Genomic DNA, 14,174 nt, shown 5'->3' on the forward strand with positions numbered 1-14,174 from the left:
TCTCGTCATTTGTCAAGGAGAGAATCCTTCTTGTTACTTGTAACACTACCTGTATCTCGAACTAGCTGCTTAATAGCTACTTTGCCTAACTAGCTAGTATCTAGATTGTATTTTTGACTAATAAGTCTTAGGTTATGCTCTAGAAATTAAAATATTATAGTCTATAATCAACGAAGGTAGATTTTAAAGTATAAGGCACTAGTATACCGTATCTGGGATCTAGAAGAACCTATATTGAATTGGGATTGTAAGTCTTAGGAAACAGAAATGACGTAGTTGACTCCTTTTAGGTCTCGATTCTCTTGAGGCTACATAGCTGGTCGATAATTGTCCTGGCATCACTCTTGATGCCGTTTCTGTATGTGATTATTCTTAGGAGAATTGTGCAAGTGCTAGATGCTATGCTCATCGAGATCTGCAACCCATCGCGTCTCTTTGTCGAAATTGTTTCGTTCCTCGCCCTTCAAGTCGCCTAGCCCGACTTCTCGCAAATCTTTGAGTATCTTGACAGCCTTACCGGAACTCTCCTTCGGCGTGTAGCCCTCATCGGTCAAGAAACCTTGTAACTCTTTCCAAAATTCCTGACTCTTGTTGAAAGACCCTGCTTCTTCGTTGTGTTGCTGTATCTCCTCTGCTGAAAAATGGTACGGACATGTTTCGTTAGTACCAAAGTGATCCCATTCACTGCAACAATAGTCAGTTAAGGAACTCAAAGGCAAACAGATCAACACACCTCTCAACCCGAATCAAACATCCTTCAAAAGGAAAGAGACAGTTGTCCCAGGTAGAGCCAACAAAAGCTTCTAATTGCTTGAGGGTCTGACCATGGGGATGTCGCATGACCTTGTACATCAGAGGGATCTTTTCCGCCGTAGATGTTTCATACGTGTAAACTAAGACTGACTGAGATACTTGGTATCTGAGCTTCTCTTTTGTAGCATTGTCGAGTGCTTTGAAGTTTTCAGGAAGTTTCATCAACATATCAATCCCATAGTCTAGAAGCAACGGAGGATTGGCTCCGATAAACACCGGGGCCGTCCATGCTCCCTGCCAGTCAATGATGCATGATATCCGGGCTTCCTCGTCGACATAAATGTTACCAGCATGGAAGTCTGGGTGCCAAAGTCTGGGAGAGGCGAGCTCTGGGTCCTTGGGAGTGATATACGGAATTGCAGCTAGAAATTTTTCCAAAAAGGCTTTGTGAGCCTCTGGAGACTTCTGATGTGGACTCGTGTACTGCCATGGAGTTTTGTTCGGCTCCTGTGGGTCCGCATGGGCATTGATCCATTCGATCTCACGGCGAGCGACAGACTTTAGGTATTCCTTAGAAGATGTCCCTATAATTGTTATAAGTCTATATTCGAAGTTCAGAGACATCTAGAAACTTACAGGGGCCATGATATGGCATTTCACTGCGTTGTTTCTCCCAGAACTCTCTTCGAGTGATGGGTCCAATGCAATAAGTTGATTTGACGTGACTGATGACATCTTGCGGACCACTAGTAACAACAGCCGGCTCGCATCCTGCGATACTAGTATCTTTAAAATACAATAATCCTAATCTAATATTATGTAAGTTGAACCGGCCGCAAATTCTCTGTTGGAGTAAGCTAAATCTTACTTTTCAAAGGAGACTGAGAGTAGTTTCCTTTTAACGTCTATAAACTTACGAACAATATTATATTTCCTCCGTAATGAAAGAACCTGCTAAATTTCGTGGAGTTAGGAGCCCCTCGCTTCTTCTATAATAATATATTCTGCTTAGACAGGATTTTAGTCGGTAGCACTCTAAGCGAGAACTCGTGGGACGGGTATGTTTAAAACGGTCTGGGCAAACTCTATAGTTACTACTTCCGAGGCCGTGGTAAGTATTCGTGGGCTAGCGTTAGAGTGTGGGACTTTTATGATGATCTTCCGGCCGTCTTCTATCTTAAGGCGATATGCCTTGTTGTAGTTGCCTTTGCCGATCTTCTTAAAAGATATATATTTGTTTGCACTAACGGCTTGGCAAGCCGCTTGCTGAAGACTAGATACGTTAAAACGTTGGTATCGCGCTTCTAATTGCTTACGCTTGTTCTATAGCTATCGTCTACTCGTGTAGCAGAATAAGGGATTTATGTCGATTTGAGGATATAAGGGTATTGCGCGGCTACTCTCTAAAGTATGTAGTAATTGATAGTAGTGCTGTTTTGCAATATTTGACACACTTCGACCAAGCGCCATGGCTAGAAACCGGCAAGGAAGCTGTGGTGCAAATAAGAAGACTAAGCTGATGAGGCGTTGAAACGCGCCACCAAGCCTGCAGCCTCTGTGGACTTTCTTATTGGATCACTAGCGCACTCTGACAAATCAGATTTATAAGTACATAGTTAACAGTTAGTTCTTCTAGATAAGCGGGGAAGTGAGAACAGCACTATATAGAAGAAGGCTAACGAGCTTGAGATTAAATACTATAGCTAAGCCTTAGGTATCCCTAAATTGCTCTGATAGCAAACAAAGCTGGGCATAAGCGTCTTAGAGGCCAATACTTCGTAGCGCAAGTAGACATAATTTCTCATGAAAATAATGTTTAAACACACTCTTTTCTCATGGATTAGAGATTACCGGAAAAAGAAAAAAGAAAAAAGAAACAAGCTTTTTAGTAGGAAATCTAACGGGCGACCTCTATTAGGTAAAACAGCAACTAAAAAAACAGAGAAAAAATAAGGGCAAAAAAATAAAAAAAGAACTCTCCAGCGGGGAATTGAACCCCGGTCTCCCGCGGATTGTCAATTGCTTGACAAGCGGAAATACTGACCACTATACTACTGAAGAAGAGGATCTGAAACATTGCTGGATGTTCTGATTGATGGAAAAGTGTATCACTTATTGTAATATATTGACGCATTAAGATTGCTGACAGTGAGATTGGGGCGCGGTATTCCACCTAGGCCATCTCAGTAGGGCAGATAAGCGAAGCCGCGCTAGCTGAGCGCCAAGCATGATTCGTAGTTCAACATCACGAACAACTCCACCGTTCTTTCATAATGCGTACGGAACTGTGAAAAGGAACCAGGGAGATTTTGATTCGCTCTCTATAGTATTACTATTATCAAGTGTTGTTTCTATGAGCGGCATGGCCCTGTCCGAGACCCAATTCGATTCTCATATTATTCATGTTCGGCGCTCAAGCAGCAGTCAGAGTGCCTTGCCTGGAACCAACTTGTTGGCAAGACATCGGAATAGGACCATTGCAGCCAACATCGGTCATACCGGTCAAAGTAACGCTAATCGCAGTCAGTATTAGAATGCTAGAAGAAGAAACTGGCGTACCTGTCTGAGACTTTGTGGGTGACAGTGATGGCGTAGATGTCGTAACCCGGGCGACTGGTGATCTGGAAAGAATATGTAGGGTCGGCACATGTGTAAAGGTTGGATGGGACTGATGGATCTGGGAAGCTGTCTGCATTGCAGCTGACAGAACCGGATGGAGTGGTCAGGGTGAGGCCAACGTGAGTGATGGCATCCCAGTTGTCGTTGCCATTGCTGTCTTTACGGACGAACACAGCATTGTTGATGGTGATTTGCTCTTCAGATGCACCGCTTTCCACTGGGGCACCTGCAGCTACGGCGACAATGCCAAAGGCAAGACCAGCGAAGACTTGGGAACGCATTTTGGCTTTAATAAAGAGTGGGTTGGACGTATAGAAGGACTAAAGGGTTTTGAACGAGTGTTGGAATGATACCGACAAAGCAAGCTATGAACATGAAGTGTGACCACGTACTCAACAGCAATGCTTTGATTCTTATACCTCTCTTCCAGTACCCTTAAATTGATAATGGCCCGACGCCTGTTCTGGCCACCCTCAAAGCGAGCGCTCAAAATACGAAGGACCTTGTTTTAAATGAGGCATTAATGGCCCGTGCATCCACTCTACAAAGCTCGCTGCCCGCACATGCAGACAGCAAAACAACCACATAGAATACTGATAGGATCCACTAGAAGAGTTTGAGCTGTTTAAATCATCACACTTCAGCCTCCTGGTCGATTTTCTAACTGAGAGCGATGATCTTGAGATAGAAATGTAGTGTTTCGGTCAAATTTTGGCGCACGGACTGCGAGATTTCCTCATTAAAACCAAAACAAGATCCTTCGTACAAGATCAAGACGAGCACCGTTAAACTTTGCCTGTGATAGATGACAGAAATGGGTACCGTGGCAGACAAGAGGCGGCTTCGTTTTCGAAGTTTATGACGCGTACCTCAGAAGTTGACTTCTAAGTTGGGACCTGCTATGGAAACGGGTTGAATGCCAGTTGCTTGACAAAGGGGTATTGAGGCTGTACACAGTCGGAAAACGTGGCGGTGTAATGTGAAAAAGCACAGGTGGCCGCGCGTTCTCCTGAACTAGTGAACGGCGGATTATTGTCAGCGTTTCACACCCCCGCTTCCAATCGGAGTTGCTGGCGGTAAAGCCTCACACGTGATCTGATGCAGAAAGGCCCACGTGAAACGTCACGTGACATCACCCACCCTTTCGTATTCGGGTTACCATCTAACAGGCTATCAAGCCAAGCTAGTACTACGCAGTAGTATCAGCAACGACGATGGGGAAACTGGATGGCGTGAATTTGGCCGAGAGTGACTGGTTGGCTCAACCTGAACCTCTGAAGCGGAAACATTTCGTTATCAATATGGATAAGAGGTCTCAAAGGTTCGTTACAGCCCTTCATGATCTAATGTATATTCAGAGCGCTAACCATACCTCTGGACTGGCAGCTTCAGGATGCAGAGTCACTGAGATCTTGCATCCATCTTCACACAAAATTGTGTGATTTTTGAGAACTTTCAGACACAAAGTTGTGAAATGACAGAGTTATGCTGAATTGCATTTTCAATGCCTCGAGGTAATGCAGGCTATCTTGCCTTACGAGCTTGCTTAGTTGCGGTTATGCGTGTTAAAATAAGTCGGTGGGCATGCTTCTCAATGCCGTTGTTCAACCGAAGAGGTAGCACGTAGGCGAATAGTGGTTCATTATCGAGATATATTTATCAAAGTTGCAAGCCGGCTTTCAGGCTGTTAGTTTATAGCAAGCTCTTGTTCGAGGATCCCTCTGACTTATCCCTTTTCAAATCTTCAAGATCTTTCAAAACACTCCTGCGCTTACCATCGTAGCCAACCTTTTCCATCCACTCTTTAAGGCTGCGAATCCGTGTAGGATGAATTCGATCCAAAAGTTCCATGTCCCTAGTTGCCCCAATGCCTTCGCTCCAGTACTGCCACCAAGCTGCAAAGTTCTGCCTCCACGTCATCGATGATTCGTCACGGACTACGTCTAGTCCCGCAGCCCAATTAGCCCAAGCATTGGGATATGGCTCAGCAGCAGGGAGATAATCCTCGAGTGGAACGTAAACATGTGCGGCTTTCTTTCCCGTGACTTGTGTAAATGTCTCAACGATCTGGGCGAAGCTGATTTGCTCCGTCGCAACTTCCAAATCCAATCCCGCAGACTCTGAAGGATTGTCAAATATCCACAGACTGTAGAAACCCACGTCAGCGAGGGCGATTAGTGGAATTTTACCATTCTCTGTGAATAAAAGTCAGTCATACTCTCATTAAGAGATATGAGGAGCAATGAAGCAAGACTCACGAGCTGGATTCGCCCAAACAAACGAGCCATCGGCTTGTTCCTTTGGAACGAACATCCCATCAAACAGCATATCCATGTACGGTCCCGTAGTCAACAAAGACGTTTTCATAGTCTCTTGTCCATGGCTAAGAATTAGGTCGCCAACCCGACCTTTTGCATCGTTGTGGCCCCAATGATACTTCTCGTCCCAGCCAGCTTTCTTGACTGCATAGTCCGTGTTTGCCCAGACAAAATGTTTCACGCCGTGATGCCTCGCGATCTCGTATGCCCTAATACCATAGAACAGCTCGCTCTTTTCTCCAAGAGTAAAACCATCTGTGTTCACCCAAGCGCCATATACGCCAGTGAAGGCTTGATGAAGGTCTTTTTGCTGATCCTGACTTCCTTCCATAAGAGTGACATTCGGCAAAGCGGCGAGCTCCCTAGCTCGCGTGGATTCGGCACTTCGAGTTAGAACTCTGACACTATATCGATTGCTATTTGAAAGCGCTGATCGTAACGTCAGTGCATATACCAACACTTGTGAACAAAGACTGACCTTTAACGACGGGCACCCCCTGCGCGCCTGTTCCACCAATCACCAGAATAAGTTTAGAGTTCGCCATTGGATTGCACGTTGGTTTTTAGTGTGTATCGCCCTCGAGTTACTCAAGTTGTCCTTTTTCATACTCAGATGATACTAGAGTCAAATATATTCCAAGTTGACCGGGTATTATATGCAGAACCCCAGCCAATCCGTGAATTCGTCCGGATCAGCTTCTTCTCTAATGGAAACAAGCAGAGACTTCGCTCGATGTGATTTCAAATGCTACACATTACGCAGCATCCAAGATCAGAGCCGAGAGGATTATTGATCCATCCTTCGACTCTGGGTGTTCTGGCGGGGAATATGGAGGGGAAGCGCCAATTATTCAAGGGGAGGAGATTAGTGGCCTATCACAAAAGCAATGGGAGAAAGGCCGACTACCGCGGTTCTCCGAGCTGATGGTCGGCGCAAAGATCAGTAATCCTAATTGATCAAACCGAGCTGACAAACTCACACTGCTTTCGCACCACTACTCAAATTATCCTCGCTGCTGATTGGTTCAATTTACTGATTGCGAAACGGACGAAGCGATCCTCCATTCAGTTATTCGAAAGAGAAACTTTCTGTTACGCGTCTTCGCATGCTTACCAAGACGTACTGATGAGACTATTTATCATCACAACCATCTCGTACGTCGAGAGTTGATGGCTATAAATAATGGTCTTTGGATGGAGCCCTACGGATAGACAGTATATCAGATAAAGTAACTTCTACCAATAACTTCTACCCATCCTCACAATGTCAAATCCTCTCGTGTTCATCACTGGCGGAACTGGTTTCATTGGCGCACATACTGTTCGAGCCCTACTTGAAGCTGGACATCATGTACGTCTGAGTATACGCAGGCCAGAGCAAGATGCGATTGTCAAGAAGCGGTATCCGAACTTCGCATGAGCTATTGAGACTATATTGATGAAGGATTTTTCGATCCGGAGTCTTTCAAGCATGCTCTAGCAGAAGCTGACCATGTCATCCATCTCGCAACACCTATGCCCGATCGTTCCGGTACAGACTTCCGCAAGGACTTTGCCGAACCAGCAGTCAACGCAACTCTCGCAATCCTCAAAGCTGCGTTGGATTTTCCGCAGATCAAAAAGGTGATCGTCATGTCCTCAAGTGTCGCACTGCTTCCTGTATCTGTCTTAGCGAGGCCTGACTTGGAGTATGAGGTGAAGGGTGAGTTTTCGCTCCACCTACTGGGACACTCGCTAATACGAGTAGATAATACTGGCGAGGTCATACCTCTCGACCTTGATGATGAGTTCCCTCCAGGCCTCATGGGACAAGTCGTCAAACACTCTGCATCTAAGATCGTCGCTCATCAAGCAACGCGTAATTTTGTCAAGGAAAGGAAGCCTAATTACACACTCATCACCCTTCATCCGTCCTACGTCATGGGCCGTGACATCACCCAGGAAACAGCAGAAGGCTTGGGTAGGATTAATGCTCTCCTATGGCAGTCACTTGCCTCAGAGAAGCCGCTCATTGGCACATCTTGGGTGCATGTCCAGGACGTTGCAGATGCGCACGTCAAGGCCTTACATGTGAATGTCGAACATGAGAAGGAGTTCCTCCTTTCAGACCCATCCTTTCCATGGGAAAACGCGATAGAGTACATCCGAAAGAAGTTCCCTGGCTTGGAGGTTAAACTAGTGCCTCCATTTGAAGGAAAATGGAAAGTCGACGTAACTGGTGCCGAAACTGTATGTCATTCCTAGAAGTAAATGAAAGACCTAACTAATTGCCTGGTATTCAGGTCCTAGGTCTTAAATGGAGACCCAAAGAATTGATTCTTTATGAGGTTATCAGGCAGCAGCCTGTCCTTGGGAATAAGTTGACGTAAGGTTGGAGTTAGTGGGTCACGATAGAATGTAATGCACTTTTTCATCTCTATGGGCTTGGTGCGGCCAAAGAGGAAATAATTATCAAGCACATGCTAGACTCTGATTCGCGAAAATGACAGTAGATACGGCTGTTCAATCGCTGAGCGTTGGTGGTGGCCAGTTGGATAGTAGATACTAGGCTGGAAAATTGGTAACGCACTTAAATGAGCTTCAAGTAGCCTTCAATCGATACGGAACCGCAACACCAAAAATTAGCGTTCCATTTTTAGGATATCACCTAGTATCGGTCACAGCTATGCGCAATGACAAAGCTTGCAGCAAAGAATGAGGATTTGGTGACTCGTGATGTAGCGAGTCGTTGCTGCTATAGTAGCCGAGCCAGGGAGTAAGTAATTAATGGATTCACTTTGAGCCTCTAGCATCATGCAATCAACCATTATAACTGCTACAATTTCTAGTGCTTAGTAGCGATGATAGAATGTAACAATGTTGAAATCTTAGCCACTTGAGCTTGTCATCAGATAGCATTATACTAGGCAAATAGTCTAGATAGTAGCTATTACCGTATTTAGGAAACATTACACAAAATGGCAGCTCCATGTCCTTCCTGAATCTGTTGTTACGACAATACATCCACCTGAAATAGCAAAGTGACCTGGTTGGTATTCTGCTGGAAGCCAGAGCCATTCTTTATCATGACGGGTTATCGAAGTGCGATCCGCAGAGATGTTGATACTGCAATGGGTGATTGGCTGACCTTTGACTGATCCTTTAGAGTGTGGCAAAGTGAAGACATTGGTAAGAGGACCAAAGTTGCAGGTCCTCAAGCTCTGCAGACGCGTACCGCTGCTTATGTCCCAGATATTGGTAATCTCTTCGACTGACACTGACTTTAACTGCGTTAAGCCATCAGAGAAGACTAACTCAGAAATATCAAAATCACGGTGTTTTAGTGTCTGTAGACACGTCCCGGTACTAATATCCCAAATTTTGACAGTCTCGTCTTTTGACGCTGACGCCAGCCGTGTTGTGTCATGTGAAAGAGTTAGTCGTCCAATAGAGCCACGATGGCCCTCAAGTATTTTGAGGTGCGCGCCACTTTTCATATCCTCAATCTCGATAGTCCCGTCACTCAATCCACTAGCTATCCACGTTAAGCCACAACAAAAGGTTGTTGGGCAATCAGTGTAGTACCTGGCGAAAAAAACAGTAAGCGGATAGATCTGAGCATGTACAATGCGTAGTATCCAGTATCTGTTGCACCGAGTCCTGCAGGAACGTCAAAGAGCTCACGTCATCCTTGTGTTCCTCATGTGTCTGCAGGAGTGCGCTACTGCTAGCATCCCAAATCTTAACAGTCCCGTCGTATGACGCCGACGCTAACTGCACAGAGTCGTATGAAAAGGCTATCAATCTGATTTTCCCATGGTTCTCAAGTGTATGTAGATACGCAAAGCTACTGGTATCCCAGATCCCTACAGTATTATCATGTAACACGTCTGCCAGCCGGGTCAAGTCGTGCGAGAAAGTCATGGAAGGGCTGAGGGTACGAAATGTGTACAGACCCTCGCCGCTTCCAACATCCCAGATCTTAGCTTTCTGGCCACCCGATACTGACGCGAGCCGCATTGAGTCAAGCGAGAAGGCTACAAATTCAACATTCTCAAGCGTTTGCAGACACGCACTCCAGTCATCATCTACCCGAGGCGGACTTTTTATCCATTGTTTCAGCTGATCTGAAAACTTCTCTTCACTATACTGTTCGCCGGTGCTAACAAAAGAGCGCTGCTATACACCTGCAATAGAGCTAGCTTGATGGGCAACGGGCTGTACAGTATAAGCCGCTTTATGTCGTGGATAAATGCGTAAAGATTAGGGCAGTCGCCAATCTTTATGCTTTTATTAATAGAGTCAGCATATTATAGAAGGTACTTACTAGGGCTATTAACTCAAGGGAACTAATAGCGTAGAATTGTTGACGGCATCAGAGCATTTGACCATGTTATTATTGCACTCGGTAAGCCCTTGTGGATTTTGTCGACGAGTAACTACGGGCGCATCGATTCCAGGTGGAAGGTCATTGTCAGCTTCTCGGATCTGCCGCAGCCACGTATGGAAACAGTGAGAGTTACAAGCCTGCCGTACATGCGTAACTTGCTGTGACTGTGTGAGCCCTATATCTCGGACGCTCTATACGAGATATAGACATACAATTCCTTGACATGCAGCCGCACAGGCTATAAGGACGCCATTACATGCGAGGACTGCGACCAGGTCGTTTCCTCGTTTCGTCAGATCGTTGTTCATATTGCTGGGGACTGTGAGAGCCGCAGAGAGGGCAAGCAGGGGAGTTGCGACTACAACGCGCATGATGCAAAATCTGACTTTGTGAGGAGTCTTGAACGGCTTGCTTCAGAGGTTTAGGACCTTGGGTGCAGTGGTTGAGAATAGCAAGAAGGAGGAATGGAGGATTAGCAGTTGCAGTCAGATACTTTCCTCAAGCCAGTACTGACTTCTTAAGTACATTCTGTTATCATTATCTATATGTTGATATTGGCCCATAATTGTCAGCACAAAGAAGGTTTTTTTGCGAAAGCTTCCCATGGGGCGGGATACCCTTAGAGCTATACTTGAGGTTTAGTGCGAAAACTTCGCATAGAACATCGGTCGTGCCGTAAAATCTCGAAAACTTAAGGACATTTTCCAAGAAAGTGATTGGCTGTCAGACTCTGCCGTGCCGTGACTAGATGTCATACCATAAGCAGGCTTAAATCCTCTCCGATATCCTGGCCCTCGTATTCTCTAGACCTTGCGAGATTCTTAAGATTTCTGTATTATTTAATCACACCGCATCGTATTTTCCATTATGTCTCCGTCTTACAGACCATTTGCACATCTGGCAGCTTGATATCGTTCCGAACGAAGAATGGCGCTGCATTCACTCAGATGCCTCCAAGCAGTACTCCTGGCTCACTTTGCAGTTTCAGTGGTTATTCGTGCGGAGCAAGACTCCAAATATTTTGCTCTCAACTACACACCAGGTGCTGCTTGTGATCTCCCAGTTCCGCCTCCCACGCCTAAAGATCCAACCCAGAAGCAATATGGCAAAGGCACGTTCACACAACCTCTACATCACAAAGCACCTGAGCTAAGCACTTTCACAGTCAACTACTATTGGAATAATACCTTTTGGGCTGGCCCGGGCTCCCCCATAGTTGTCTTCTTACCAGGCGAGGTCAAAGCCGACCAACACTTGGTGTTTTCAAGACCAGATTTCTCTCTCGTCGGAGTAATCGCCGAAAACCTGCGGGCCGCTGTAATCGTTCCGGAACATCGCTATTATGGAGGCAGCTCGCCATTTTCTGAACTCACAACTAGTAACTTAAGCTACCTGACAGTCGAAAACGCTCTACTGGACATTGTCAATCTTGCGAATCATTTCAACCCACCCTGGACTAACGCTTCGAGCACCGCACAAGACGTACCTTGGATTCTTACTGGTGGCAGTTACTCCGGTGCACAAACAGCGTAGATCGCTAATGCTTTTGGAGGAGTCTTCTGGGCTTATGTTGCCTGCTCCCCAATCGTACAGAGTATCACCTCATATTGGCAATATTACCTACCGCAAGTAGAACATGGCCGACAGACCTGTACATTTCTGATGGACAGAATTATAAATTACGTTGACTCAGTCTTCCAAGCCAATGGTACCCAAGTCAAGATAATCAAGAGCATATTTGGTCTTCCGACTATGGACGATGAGAGCTTCCTATATGAGATTACTGCGCCTGTCACCTTTTGGTCTCGACAGGATGTAGGAAGTCCTGCTACGCAGTACAACTGGCTCTGTGGCCTGATAGAAGGTATCGAAAACGACAACCATCTTCTGCCGCCAGAACTCATGGCACTTCTGGCATCGGGAGGTGCAGAAAAGCGCGGCGAATGGAACTCTCCGCATATACAAATGTTGAGGGGTCTTTATAATTATGCCGAGGGGTTCCGTTGGGAGATAACACCTGTTCTCTGCTTCAAAGGCGGATTCTGTTCCAGTGAACTAGATCCCAAGAATTTCATGTATTCGGACCTTCGCGTCGGCAACTACGCCAACCGACAATACGCCTGGCTACAGTGCAACGACCTGATTAGCAGTTACATAGTCGGCGCGCCCCTGAACGAAACTTCGTTAGTAAGTCGCCTTACAACAACAGAGTTCTTTCTCAAACAATGCGCTTTGTTCTTCCCTGATGGTCCGAACGGAGAAACATTTGGTGCGAAGAAGGGTCGGACAGCACACGTCCTCAACCATTACACAGGTGGCTGGCAGCCTACAAATGCAACACGTATCATTTATAGCAGCGGCAGCCAGGATGTATGGCGCGAGATGGGTGTTGCAGCTCAGCGGCGACCCGGCGGACCAATGCGAAGTACACCAGAGCAGGATATAGTCGTCCATGTTATCGAGACTGGGTTTCACCACAGCGAGCTAATGACGCGCACTGCGGAGATGCATCCAGACGTGCGTAGAGTCCGAGACCTTGAGGTTGAACAGATATGTAGTTGGGTACAACAATGGCCAGGCTACCGTTGAATGTAGATGGTCCGAGAGCCAGGTTGATGGCAGAAGTAGAACATATATCACAACTGATGATTCTTTGGGCTTGTTGTTAAGATTGTCGTAATATCATGTGGCCTCTGACCTCCGAGCTCCTGACTTATGCCAGCTGTACGCGACTATCGCTTTATCGTTCATAGACAACAGCAACCACTCCAAGGCTCTGTATACTATTCTAGCCAAAGTCTTTGTAAAGGTTAAATGACCAGTATGGTTATACCAAGGTCACTTCAATCCACAGCAGCTATCGATTCCGTACGAGAAAAGATTTACCAGTCACACTAGTAGACATACCAAGACAACGATGTGCTACGTTCGTTTTCTTAGGCGTGACAACAGATCTAGCTGCGGTATTTTGAATAAGACAGACTTAAGAGACTTAGCTACTTGACCTATTTCTGAAGATGGGGAATGATCTCTCCGACTGATATCTAGATTTTTGAGGGCTGGTGAGTGAACCGATAAATTTACCTAGTTGTGGGAAACCTATGTGAGTTATATCTTTGCATTTCTATGTAATTTTGAACTACTATTGGAGTTACTGCTTCTCCTGCTTCTCCACCATCACATCTAGGTCATTATATTCGGCAGATAACAGCGTAGTCGATCTGTCATTGTTAATATGAGGTTCGACCTTGCGTATATCTTGTTATCAATAGTTGCTGTATTGGCTGATACGGGTTGTCTAAAGTTGCTGGATACAGCACTTTGACCCCTAAAATAGTACAGCTGCAGATTAAGCAGAAACTAAGAAAGCCTGTTTCACGTTTTAATCTGAAACTTTACTTCTTGAAAATACAACTATCTAATAGAAATTATTCTTCATATTCAAATAGGCTCTAGTATTTACGAGAAACTTAACGATTATTCGAGATAGAAGGATCTGGATTATTCACTGGCCGGATTCCTTGGCCTTGTAGTAAAAGTATTTTGGTGTCCGGAAGAAAACCCACTGCGCCACCTCTGCCCTCCGCCTACATCTTGTAGCAGCTTAACCACCGCCTCGTGTCCGTTGTATGCTGCCCGCAAAATCGGTGTACATTCGTTCTTGTCCTTGGCATCAGCATCAACCTTGCCTGTGTCTAGAAGCTGCTTAACCACCCCATCATGTCCATGTTGTGCTGCTAACAGCAGCAGCGTGGATCCGTTTTCATCCTTAGTATCAGGGTCGACCTTCCCTGTACCTAGAAGTTGCTTGACTGTCTCTTCATCTCCATGTCGTACCGCCCACGACAGTGCTGTTCTTCCAAATTCGTCTTGTATGTTGGGATCTACAAACTTCCGTTGTAGAATCATCTCAATATAATGAGTCCGTTTTTTTTTGGAAAACTCCATGAAGAATTCCTCTAAGAGCTTCTTGGGTGTTGAGAATCTTCCTTCTCGAAGCAGAAGTTCTATGATTCCTAATTCCATACCCTGAAATACTAGTGTCAGAATACGGGTATATCTTAGGTGGTGGACAGAATCCGGGTGTTCTCGAGTACCCGGATTCTGTGATCTCA

General features: G+C 45.6%; 7 protein-coding genes across 7 annotated transcripts; 2 read left to right on the forward strand and 5 right to left on the reverse strand.

Moving 5' to 3' along the window:
• Nucleotides 1–392: 392 nt before the first annotated feature.
• On the reverse strand, nt 393–2,223 carry COCCADRAFT_41810 (uncharacterized protein; the record flags this gene model as incomplete). Its single annotated transcript, XM_007720035.1, has 6 exons — nt 393–684; nt 734–1,337; nt 1,390–1,532; nt 1,622–1,707; nt 1,801–2,076; nt 2,206–2,223. The coding sequence occupies 6 exons, from the start codon at nt 2,221–2,223 to the stop codon at nt 393–395; spliced, it is 1,419 nt and encodes a 472-aa protein (XP_007718225.1).
• Nucleotides 2,224–3,166: 943 nt separating this feature from the next.
• COCCADRAFT_41811 (uncharacterized protein) lies at nt 3,167–3,653 on the reverse strand (the record flags this gene model as incomplete). The annotated part of the gene is made up of 2 exons (XM_007720036.1): nt 3,167–3,266; nt 3,313–3,653. 2 exons carry the CDS (start codon nt 3,651–3,653, stop codon nt 3,167–3,169), a joined length of 441 nt encoding a protein of 146 aa, XP_007718226.1.
• Nucleotides 3,654–5,064: 1,411 nt separating this feature from the next.
• On the reverse strand, nt 5,065–6,235 carry COCCADRAFT_9944 (uncharacterized protein; the record flags this gene model as incomplete). The annotated part of the gene is made up of 3 exons (XM_007720037.1): nt 5,065–5,567; nt 5,631–6,119; nt 6,169–6,235. 3 exons carry the CDS (start codon nt 6,233–6,235, stop codon nt 5,065–5,067), a joined length of 1,059 nt encoding a protein of 352 aa, XP_007718227.1.
• Nucleotides 6,236–6,954: 719 nt separating this feature from the next.
• On the forward strand, nt 6,955–8,059 carry COCCADRAFT_41813 (uncharacterized protein; the record flags this gene model as incomplete). Its single annotated transcript, XM_007720038.1, has 4 exons — nt 6,955–7,080; nt 7,152–7,392; nt 7,438–7,919; nt 7,973–8,059. 4 exons carry the CDS (start codon nt 6,955–6,957, stop codon nt 8,057–8,059), a joined length of 936 nt encoding a protein of 311 aa, XP_007718228.1.
• An 825-nt stretch (nt 8,060–8,884) lies between these two features.
• COCCADRAFT_63049 (uncharacterized protein) lies at nt 8,885–9,740 on the reverse strand (the record flags this gene model as incomplete). The annotated part of the gene is made up of 2 exons (XM_007720039.1): nt 8,885–9,204; nt 9,296–9,740. Coding segments are annotated over 2 exons (765 nt in total), but the record flags the coding sequence as incomplete, so codon positions are not given.
• Nucleotides 9,741–12,024: 2,284 nt separating this feature from the next.
• Nucleotides 12,025–12,648, forward strand: COCCADRAFT_111619 (uncharacterized protein; the record flags this gene model as incomplete). Its single annotated transcript, XM_007720040.1, has 1 exon — nt 12,025–12,648. One exon carries the CDS (start codon nt 12,025–12,027, stop codon nt 12,646–12,648), a length of 624 nt encoding a protein of 207 aa, XP_007718230.1.
• A 912-nt stretch (nt 12,649–13,560) lies between these two features.
• On the reverse strand, nt 13,561–14,007 carry COCCADRAFT_111622 (uncharacterized protein; the record flags this gene model as incomplete). The annotated part of the gene is made up of 1 exon (XM_007720041.1): nt 13,561–14,007. The coding sequence occupies one exon, from the start codon at nt 14,005–14,007 to the stop codon at nt 13,561–13,563; it is 447 nt and encodes a 148-aa protein (XP_007718231.1).
• Between the last annotated feature and the right edge of the window lie 167 nt (nt 14,008–14,174).

This window comes from Bipolaris zeicola (genome assembly GCF_000523435.1).
Source record: "Bipolaris zeicola 26-R-13 unplaced genomic scaffold scaffold_386, whole genome shotgun sequence".
NCBI lineage: Eukaryota > Fungi > Ascomycota > Dothideomycetes > Pleosporales > Pleosporaceae > Bipolaris > Bipolaris zeicola.